Below are 11,805 nucleotides of genomic sequence, written 5' to 3' on the forward strand. Positions count from 1 at the left end.
CTGGGTCTGTGTTTGGTCTGTGGACTCCCCCGTGTGCTAATGGTACAGTCCAGTACTCTTCTAATACTTTGTGTTCAAAAATCTAATTTTAAAGCAACAACCTTTACAATTAAAAACTAAACTAAAAGTTAATCATTTCTGATTTATTTGTGAAGTAAATGAAAAAAAATGGATCAGAAAACTTATTTGATTAATTTTGAACCAAGAATTGCAACTTATTACACAGACTGCACCACCACGGCTCCAGAGTGACGCGAGGTAGCTTAGCATCAAGACAGCAATGCATTACATTCCCTCAAACACACAAGAATTAACTACTTAATGAGTAAACTAATTAATTAGCTTTAGCAGTGCTAGCAGGTCTAATGCATTTCCAGTCTTTTAGCAATGCTAAGCTAATGTAGCAGACAGAGCTGGTGTCTGTTTAATGTCAAACTGTTGCTTTTAAACTTTCCTCCCATTTCATTTGTTGAACTCAGCTCTGCATTTAAGCAAAAGAAAGCGTTCACAAACATGCAGCGCGTGACAAAACGAAGCTCAAAGGGCTTCGACTGTTTGCTTTTTGGAGCCTTCGGGTGGCATTAAATGTGCTCTGTTTGGTCGTTTACTGTATTTTCAGAGACCCGAGTGCATCTAGGTAACTGGAAAGCTGCTTCTGAGGAAGAAACGTCCTCAGCATCCTCACAGGTTTCCCTCAGAAGGGCTTCAATACAATATACGACCGCTTCTATTCCTCTAAGTGTTTTTCACTGGTTTGGAAATCTGAGACAAAACTCTTCTTTTTGAATTAGCAGCAGCCCATTAAAACTTGATGCAAATACATTATTATCATTATTTAAATTGACCTTCAGCACTCTCGCAGGCTGCCCGACGCCTCCTCGGCTCCAGTTTTGGCAGCTTTAACGTCCTGAAGATGAGCAAACACAACAGAACTTATTGTTTTAGAAAATGAGAGAAAGTTTTACGTCTGTTTGGAGGGATTTTATGATCAAAGATGTAAAATGTGTGGCTTCCACAAACAGCTCCGCGTTTTAACGAGTGCGTCGAGTCTCGTTAGATTCTCCGACATGAAAGCAAAAACGGACGGTTTTGTCGTCGAAGGCAGGCCTCATGTTTAAAACACGTGTTGCTAATAAGCTCGACACGGATTATGTAACTCACACTCATGTAAATGAAGCACAAACCGGCCCTTTGAAACCCGACTGACTTTCTGTGAACGACGAGGATGTGTGCTGCTAGATGCACATCTGTGAACTCGGACAGCTCGCCATTATGTTTTTTGCACCGCTTTGCTTGATTGACTGTCGAATAAAAAACATTTTTTTAAAAAAAAGGAGCCTCGAGGCCACAAAGGAGGTAAAATATTTATTATGCAGCTGAAAAATGTGGCGAGTCATGTGGATGTGGGAGTGGAGAAGCACTTAAATGTCTTGTAGTATAGATGAAAAATAAAAATACAAATAATTAAAAAATACTATATGTTTATTATGCTACACACAGTGAAAAACAAACATTTTGACAGTTTTACCTTTTTTTTTTTTTTTTTTACAATTTACAGTTATTTTACTGATTTTTTCCTTAAATTAAATTAAATTTTTTTGTTAAATTAAACAAATGGAAAAACGTATTATTTACATGTCAACAATTAAATAATAAAATCCCACAGTGTAAAAAATGTCTACATCAAAAATTTGTATTTTTATAAATAATAAATTCTATTGTAACATTTGATTTTACAATTACAGATGTTTTTTTCTTTAAGTTTTCTATTTTTTTTAATTTGCAGTTATTTTCCAGATTTTTCCTGCTTTATTAAATTACAGATAACTTATAGTAAAATCGAAAAAAGTATTAGTTTACACATTAACTGTTAAAAAACGGGACAAAACTATGAATAACTTCCACTTTAAAAGTCTGTAATTTTCACTGTTTTTAAATTATCTTAAAAAATATTGTCATTTAGCAGATATTCAAAAGCGGTAAATTATTTTTAACTGTTATTTTATGTCAGAAAAAGTGTTAATTTAAATGTAAACTGAAAAAATAAATAAATAAAAATCAAGCATTTTTTGCTCTTTTGCAGCAACTATTTTTATTGTATTTAAATCAGCTAAATATATTTTTTATTTTACGTATATTTATTTGAAAGGTAAATGATGTTGAAAAATGGTAAATACTTTTGTTAATATTACTATTATTTTATTTACAGATTGTTCCTGTTTTGTTAAATCGCAGATAATAGAAATCAAAGAAAAAGATTTTAATTCACATCTTAGCTGTAAACAATGACACTCTTCACTAATCTGTATTTTTACAAATAGTATTTAATTCTTTGGCAGCATTTGAGTGTAAAATCTCAGTTTCTTACTGTATTTAGATTTACATGCAAGAAAAACAGACAAAAATTAATGTTCTAATATTATTTTTCTACTACATGTCATTTATGCAATGCGTGATCATAAAATCCAACTGCATTTAAATCCACTGAAAGTATTATTTTACCAACATTAGCTGCTATTTTCTCTGTTTTTTTCTTTCTTCATAAGGTTTGTGGCACCTTTTCACAATCTTTTTTTTAACAGGATTTTTTTGTATTTATCTATTTATTTTTAAGTGAACACTTTGGTTGGAAAAAAAAATGGAAACTTCAAGTTGACTTTCTTTAAAATGAAGTTGCAGCAACGCTCAGTTCATCCAACTTAAACCAGTTTTATTAATACGACTTGTTCGCTTCACCTGGATGAACTTACTTCAGTAATTAAGTCGGTTCAACAATTTTCTCTCCTCAACGTGCAAAAGTTTTGTTTCTCTGCTGAACTTTCTTTCTGCTAAAGCGTCTAAAGTGTAATTCTTCCTGTCATTGATCCCAACCTTCAAACCCTTCAGTGGACACACTTTGCATTCTGATCAGTGCAGTAAAAGTTTCTAACAAGCCGTGCTGCTGCTGCTGTGTGACAGTGTGAAGAAGCTGCTGACAGACGCCCTGAACAAGAACCAGTACCTGAAGAGGCTGGAGCTGCAGCAGATCAAAGACATGGTGGAGTGCATGTACGAGCGCACGTACCAGCAGGGCGAGTACGTCATCAAGCAGGGGGAGCCTGGCAACCATCTGTTCGTCCTGGCAGGTACGTTTCCTCTCCTGCCTCATCTGCATCTTCCCAGGCGGCTGGAAATCAATGTGTTCCCCTAATCAGGTCGCTGACAGTCATTCTGGAGGCTCGAGTTTAGCGTCACGTGACTCGTAACGTCCAATGAGAAGCAGGTGCGGCGGCGTTCCGACGGCCCGCAGGTGATTTCACTCCACTGGTTAACTGTTAATCAGGAGGTGGAGTCGAGTTTGAGCCGAAAACCTGCAGAATCCGTCAGCCGGAAAAAAATCCTGCACATTCAGCAGCTTTTCCCCACAACATTAGTCTCATTTGTAATCATATCTGGTTTGTCTTTGCACAGTTTTTCTTTAGTTTTCACATAATCACGTAGAAAACACGTGAAGTCGGCTTAAAGTTTGAAATCAGGCTGTGTCACCCGCATGAGGAGAAACTTGCACAACTGCAGGATTGGAAACTAACGGTGCATCATAAACTACAGGATGTTTAACAAAACTCTCACGGGGAAACAGACAATAACAGAATGGAGACTGTGAAGCACCACCTTGCTGTAATGTTAATAAGATGTTGCAGGAAGGAAAAACAAAAGCATGAAACGACGGATCAATTTTAAATTTGCAGTTTTAAAAGTTGCAAATCTTAAAGGCTGCAATTTAGGATTGATGAGGTGACACGATTAAATACTGAGACTAAAGCTGTGATTCAGCTTAATTTAAATTAGATTCAACTTTATTGTCATTGAGTACCAAGAAATACAGTTTGCAAATCTTAAAGGCTGCAATTCAGGATTTATGAAGTAAGAGTATTAAAAAATTAAAATAATGTGATTCAGTTTAATTTAAATTAAATTAGATTCAACTTTGTCATTATTGCACAGACGAAGAAATGTAGTTTAGCAAGCACAAAAAAAGGGATGACCCAAAGAAAACAAACAATTCTTTCGTTATCAAAACTACAAAATCAAAACAGCATTTTTTATTTTTTTTTACATTTAAAAGTAAAAAAAAAAAAAAAACAAACACTGTGAAATAAAAACCAAAAATGTTGTTCAATATGCTATAAAAGATCATGTTTGGGCTCAACAAAAGAAATGAAGCTGATAGTTTGTCCGTTATGAAGCTGATTTCATTAAGTTAGCTCAACTTGAATTTAGTTTTAAATCACTTAACGCAGAAATTTAAGTTTAAATTCTGCACAATATGAAGTTGATGCAGCATTAAGTCGACACAGCAGTTTAGCATGTCACCAGAAGTGCAACAGCAGCAGGAAAGTGCTTTATTTACAGTATGTTAGCGTACAAACAGTAGGAACAGATGGCATAAACACACTACAAGTTGAATTTATGGATGTATAGATACAATATAAAGCAGATAATCTAAATGTTGCATAAACAATGGATAGAACACGATAGGAAGTCGTTTATGTTGCACATTGATCAATACGTGTGGTCCCGGCTGCACGTTGTGGTCATTTAACATTATTATCTATCTTCGTGAATCAGAAATATCACATTATCATTATTTTACAGCAGCATGTTTGCATTTCACAGCTGATCTGAGCCTGAGTTCTACAATTTGATGCCCTTCTCCTTGTGTGACTGTTAGATTTTTGGTGCTCCGTCGCGTTTTAAATCTGTCAATAGTGAAGTGAAGCTCAACTTCAGTGTCACAAATCAAATCTGCAACATATGTCAGAGAATTCACAGTTAGATATGTATGAATCATTTAGCCCTCGTTTTGATAACAGATTGGGACGATGAGGTCAACGGAGGTGAGAGTTCATATCTGCAGCTAACGTTAGCCTCAGGGGCTAGCAGGATTAGCAGCTGATTTTAACTTGTAAAAGTCCAACTGTTTTTGTCTGAGAGCAGTTCAGGAAGTTGTAAACTGGATCTGGGGTTGAAATTGGGGTAAATTGGCCTGAAAATCTTGTACTTTGATCCTGATACGACTCGTGTGTTGACACTGTCTGGTTTCCAGTGCAGAGGAATCTGCTTCTGTTCTGTCCACTCATTAGTTGGTCAAATGTGCAGAAATACACAATGTGAAGGTCGTGATTCTGGCCCTTAAAAACATTAGTCAAGCTTTGGTTTGTAAACTGTTTTATTTAAGTTGTCTGTTCAGTGAGAAAGCTAGTGAGAGCGACATGTTAGTTCAGTGTATGACCATGAAATCAGTGCACATTTATACTCTGCGCTGCAAAGTCAGTTTGTTTTTCTTCTGCTGTTTGGAGTGAGGAGTGTTTTTAGTCACACCGTTTATTTTTAGACGCTGCCACGGCTGAGAAAGGACAGCTGGAGAGCAGATTTGTTGTTTTGGTAAGGAAAATTATAGTTTTGTTGTTTGGTTCTCAAACTGGGCCTCAAAGTCTCCGACTGGCAGAAGAATTACAATCCCCCGCTGTGCTCCGCTGCTTTTAGAGCGTTTTAGTCTGTGTGAGCTCTCATTGGCTGCTGCACGGCCGCTGTGACCACAAGCCAATCAAATCACAGGAAAACAGCGCTGCAAGAAGGAAGATTTTGATTGGCTCCACTGCCTGACACTGATTGTCATTATTATTATTATTGTTGTTGTTGTTGTTGTTATAAACAACAATACATTCATTTATTATTTTATTGTATTTAATTTAATTTTATTCCATTTAATTTAATTTAATTTAATTTAATTTTATTTTATTTAATTTTATTGCTATTCTTGGCAGGTATAGCAAAGAGAGAAGTTAATTTTGGACTNAAACCTGAAGATGTGTTTCTATGACAGTTATCATACACCTGCTTGATCACAGGGATTTTTTTTTTACCGGCTCTATTTATATCGAGCAACACATCAAATCATCAAAAGTGCAAGAAAGTGGTTGTCCCTAAGAAAATACACAAAGAAGCAATAAAAATATATACATATGTGCGATACCTCCCCAATTTACTGCCAGAAAAAAGGCACTTAAAACATCAAAATCACAGAAAAATCCTAGAAATTGATGTTTCCATGGTTTAAATAAGAGACAATATGCAGCTGCTTGTTTACAGGTGTCTTTAACAGGCTCTATTCATATCAAGCAACGCATTAAATCATGCAAAAAAAATAAAATAAAAATGCAAGAAACAAACGAATCTTTCATTTAAAAAATACAAAATCAGGAAAACATTTTTTATATATATTTAAAAGCCAAAATTGGAGCCAAAAAACTCTTCTAAACGACAAAAAAAGGTAAACTAAAACCAGAAATATTGTTCAACACACAGTAAAAGATCACGTCTGAGCTCAACAAAGAAAATGAAGGCAATCGTTTGTCTTCGAATGAAATTATATTTAACCAGGAAACTAGAAATCCTGGAAAGTTAAGTTATGAAGCTAATTTCATTAAGTTACCTCGACTAGAATGTAGTTTTAAATCAACTAACGCAGAAATTTGTGTTTAAATTACACACAATATCAACATTATTATGTCGACACAAGTCACATTTACCAAATTCATTCATATAAATATAAATATATATTATCTATAATAGATTTAATGTTTAGATTCTGCTCAGGTCGAGCAACTGATCAAATCATGAAAAGAGTTTTGAGACGCTCCAGCTGAAGATTCCTCCCATTTCTTGTCCTAAATTGAAATAAAAATGTCACCAGATTTCTTCTTGTGTCACGCGTCTGTCGCCTTTTTTTTTTTAATGCCTGTGTCCTGAATGTGGGTTTAATAAAATGATTGATTGCCCTCTTTTCATATCTCCAGACGGGAAGCTGGACGTGTTTCAACACAGCAAACATCTCGCCTCCATCACGGTGTGGACCACGTTCGGTGAGCTGGCCATCCTGTACAACTGCACACGGACGGCTTCGGTGCGAGGTGAGAGTTTTATCGTTTGTACAGTAAGGACCGATGCTGGTTTGTTGCTGTGAAGCTGCTCAGTCACAGTGAGCGTGGATCGAAGTTCTGTGACCTATTTCTACCCTTTGGCCTCGCTGCTGCCCAAAACCAGACTGAGCGTTCACATGAAACGTCCCGCTTCAAAAGTTTGCCATGAGGTCACAGCGGAGGCAGAAATCACTGACAAGAGCCAGATACTGACGCAAGGAAAGACAAGAGCCTGGGCCCCGGGATAGCTCACTTGGTTGAGCTGGCATCCCACATACAGGGGCTGAAGCAGTGGTAGTGAGTTGGAATTCGGCTTGTGACACTTTGCTGCAGGTCCTTCCTCCATTCTTCTCCCCAGTTTTCCTGTCCCCCTTCTCCACTGTCCTATCAAATAAAGGCAAGAAAGGCCAAAAAAAATAACTTCAAAAAGAAAAGAAAAGAGCCAGTTGAATTTTAGTTTAACATCAAACACCTACAAGTTCATCCACTAGAACTAAAACCTCCAGCACTGAGTCAAAGTGAAAGCAAAATCATCACAGACGACACAGTTTTAGCTAACGGAGGCGACACACAACCTCAAGGTGTTAACAGGAGGTGAAGTTTAGTTTGTTGCTTCCAGCTGTTTAGGACTATTTACTCTGAGTCTACATGGTGGGCGACTGTGGATCAGGTGGAAGAGCGAGTCGGTCATTGATCGGTCGGCGGTTCGATTCCGCCCTCTAACCTGTTTCATGGTCCTTGTGTCCTTGGGGAAGACACTTCACCACCTTGCCTGGTGTGAATACGAATGAATGGATTGTATGAGGTGGTGGTCGGAGGGGCAGAATGGCAGCCACGCCTCTGTCAGTCTGCCCCAGGGCAGCTGTGGCTACAATCGTAGCTCCCACCACCGGGATGAATGTGTTTGAATGAATAATTAACACTGTATGCGCTTTGAGTTACTCCTTGAGTTAGAAAAGCACGATATAAATCTAATCAATTATTATTATTGTTAAATACAGTCAGGTCCACAAATACGCAAGGGCACATATAAATGTGTCGTAGCTCCTACACCGTTCACCAGATTTGGATGTAAATACCCTCAAATTAAAGCTGAGAGTCTGCACTTAAAGCACATCAGGACAGTTTGATTTTCAAATCCAATGCGGTGGTGTGCAGAGCCGAAATAATGTCAAAATATTCATGAACCTGACTGTAACCTGCAGCATCAGAGAGCAGCAGGATGAATACAAACGTCTTCAAAGCCAGAGAGGTTTAGGCTTTACACAACTTAACACAACACCAGTAAAAGGACTCTAAAATGCCCTCATGTAGGAAGAAACAAAAAAATATGTTCAAGGATGGCGCCCTTTTCTTTCAGCAGCTCAAGATGTTAATGTTAAAAAAAAACTACCTTTTCAGAACAATTTCAGAAAACTGAAATATGTTCCTGCATTTGGACTTTAATACTTAAACTGTAGAGAAATGAACACAATTTTTGCGGAGCTAAGATTTTCGCAGTTGCTTCTTTTGTAATGAGCTCCAGATTTTAATTGTTCCAACTCCTGGTGAAGAGCTGCTACTGGAAGCGAAGACGCCTTTCAAACTGTTAGTGGGATTCAGAGGATTAAAAAAAAGAAAAAGAGCAAAGTTTTGTGCACGTTATTGCAAAATATGCACAAAAGAGCGTATCATTTTTTTAGTTTTTCGACAAATACTGGGGGCTGCAAGGTGGCTCTGTGGTTAGCACCGTTGCCTCGCAGCTAGAANTGGTTTATATTCTGATATTCTCCAAACATCACTGACATTTCTCTCAAAGTCACCGAGCAGCCGGGTGTTTTAAGCGACCACATCGCCTCTGAACAATAGCTGGTCGTCTGCCAGCGAGCTTGGTGCTGATATTTGACATTCACAGACAAAATGTGCAAGTATTTGTTCTGTTCTGTGTGGCGTTACAGTCATTTCTCACCCTGGACATGCAAATGCATCAGTCTGACACACAGTGCAGCAGAGTGAAGCAGAAATGCCCAAATATGACCATAAAAAGTCCAAATTACTCATTCTGTTGAGTGTAAAACGAAGTCAAAGGATAAAACAAATTGTGATCTAACTGTGAATCTGTGACATGTTTCACCACCAAAGCTGAAACCGGCACAGCTTTTGTGTTTGGATATGACGAGTTACTAAAACAGCTCATGATTAATGATTATTAACTAATAAGGACATTAAACACTCACAGGAACGTCAGGAGCCTCTGATTTCAATCTCGTTTTTGAACTTTTTAGTCGTAACTTGTGCTGGAAATGTTATTTTATTCTATTTTAGGGTCACTGATTGATCAAGAGCTTTAAAAAACTTGTTATATTTTATGTAGCACCAATAGGAAGAGAGTACAGATGGTGGCAAGAGGTTTTTTGTTTCATATAACGGATTTAGAAATGTATTAAATGCATTCTTTTTAAAGCCAGTAGTATACATTTACCACAGATGGCACCAAAAATACACAACATATGTTAATTTTATGATATTTACTAGAATTATTGTTGCAAAAAGGTGCTTCAAATGTAGAAATTGCAAGAAAAACCTGGAAATTAAACTTAAAGACCTGCTTGTTTACAGGTTACAGGCTCTTTCTATTTCTAACAACTGTTCAAAACATGAAAAGTGCAAGAAAATGTGTGGGCCCCAAAAATTAACAAGAAGAAAATATCATAAAATAAAATACATACATATATTATGTGTGATATCTCCCAGATTGAATGTTGGAAAAAGGCTGTTAAAACTCTAAAATTGCAAGAAAAACCTGGAAATCAAACCTGAAGATGTGTTTCTATGACAGTTATCATACACCTGCTTGATCACAGGGATTTTTTTTTTACCGGCTCTATTTATATCGAGCAACACATCAAATCATCAAAAGTGCAAGAAAGTGGTTGTCCCTAAGAAAATACACAAAGAAGCAATAAAAATATATACATATGTGCGATACCTCCCCAATTTACTGCCAGAAAAAAGGCACTTAAAACATCAAAATCACAGAAAAATCCTAGAAATTGATGTTTCCATGGTTTAAATAAGAGACAATATGCAGCTGCTTGTTTACAGGTGTCTTTAACAGGCTCTATTCATATCAAGCAACGCATTAAATCATGCAAAAAAAATAAAATAAAAATGCAAGAAACAAACGAATCTTTCATTTAAAAAATACAAAATCAGGAAAACATTTTTTATATATATTTAAAAGCCAAAATTGGAGCCAAAAAACTCTTCTAAACGACAAAAAAAGGTAAACTAAAACCAGAAATATTGTTCAACACACAGTAAAAGATCACGTCTGAGCTCAACAAAGAAAATGAAGGCAATCGTTTGTCTTCGAATGAAATTATATTTAACCAGGAAACTAGAAATCCTGGAAAGTTAAGTTATGAAGCTAATTTCATTAAGTTACCTCAACTAGAATGTAGTTTTAAATCAACTAACGCAGAAATTTGTGTTTAAATTACACACAATATCAACATTATTATGTCGACACAAGTCACATTTACCAAATTCATTCATATAAATATAAATATATATTATCTATAATAGATTTAATGTTTAGATTCTGCTCAGGTCGAGCAACTGATCAAATCATGAAAAGAGTTTTGAGACGCTCCAGCTGAAGATTCCTCCCATTTCTTGTCCTAAATTGAAATAAAAATGTCACCAGATTTCTTCTTGTGTCACGCGTCTGTCGCCTTTTTTTTTTTAATGCCTGTGTCCTGAATGTGGGTTTAATAAAATGATTGATTGCCCTCTTTTCATATCTCCAGACGGGAAGCTGGACGTGTTTCAACACAGCAAACATCTCGCCTCCATCACGGTGTGGACCACGTTCGGTGAGCTGGCCATCCTGTACAACTGCACACGGACGGCTTCGGTGCGAGGTGAGAGTTTTATCGTTTGTACAGTAAGGACCGATGCTGGTTTGTTGCTGTGAAGCTGCTCAGTCACAGTGAGCGTGGATCGAAGTTCTGTGACCTATTTCTACCCTTTGGCCTCGCTGCTGCCCAAAACCAGACTGAGCGTTCACATGAAACGTCCCGCTTCAAAAGTTTGCCATGAGGTCACAGCGGAGGCAGAAATCACTGACAAGAGCCAGATACTGACGCAAGGAAAGACAAGAGCCTGGGCCCCGGGATAGCTCACTTGGTTGAGCTGGCATCCCACATACAGGGGCTGAAGCAGTGGTAGTGAGTTGGAATTCGGCTTGTGACACTTTGCTGCAGGTCCTTCCTCCATTCTTCTCCCCAGTTTTCCTGTCCCCCTTCTCCACTGTCCTATCAAATAAAGGCAAGAAAGGCCAAAAAAAATAACTTCAAAAAGAAAAGAAAAGAGCCAGTTGAATTTTAGTTTAACATCAAACACCTACAAGTTCATCCACTAGAACTAAAAACTCCAGCACTGAGTCAAAGTGAAAGCAAATCATCACAGACGACACAGTTTTAGCTAATGGAGGCGACACACAATCTCAAGGTGTTAACAGGAGGTAAAGTTTAGTTTGTTGCTTCCAGCTGTTTAGGACTATTTACTCTGAGTCTATATGGTGGGCGACTGTGGATCAGGTGGTCGAGCGAGTCGGTCATTGATCGGTCGGCGGTTCGATTCCGCCCTCTAACCTGCGTCATGGTCCTTGTGTCCTTGGGGAAGACACTTCACCACCTTGCCTGGTGTGAATACGAATGAATGGATTGTATGAGGTGGTGGTCGGAGGGGCAGAATGGCAGCCACGCCTCTGTCAGTCTGCCCCAGGGCAGCTGTGGCTACAATCGTAGCTCCCACCACCGGGATGAATGTGTTTGAATGAATAATTAACACTGTATGT

The 11,805-nt window shown here is 37.6% G+C and overlaps 1 protein-coding gene across 3 annotated transcripts in view; it reads left to right on the forward strand.

Moving 5' to 3' along the window:
• Window positions 1-11,805, forward strand: part of prkg2 (protein kinase cGMP-dependent 2) — a 45,991-nt gene that overhangs the window by 4,768 nt on the left and 29,418 nt on the right. For all 3 annotated transcript variants that reach the window (XM_008297276.1, XM_008297277.1, XM_008297278.1), the window contains exons 3-4: window positions 2,959-3,125; window positions 6,840-6,953. In XM_008297276.1, the coding sequence (XP_008295498.1) occupies window positions 2,959-3,125; window positions 6,840-6,953 (281 nt within the window). The remainder of the gene's footprint in view (window positions 1-2,958; window positions 3,126-6,839; window positions 6,954-11,805) is intronic.

Source organism: Stegastes partitus, unplaced genomic scaffold (assembly GCF_000690725.1).
Source record: "Stegastes partitus isolate 25-593 unplaced genomic scaffold, Stegastes_partitus-1.0.2 Scaffold1205, whole genome shotgun sequence".
NCBI lineage: Eukaryota > Metazoa > Chordata > Actinopteri > Pomacentridae > Stegastes > Stegastes partitus.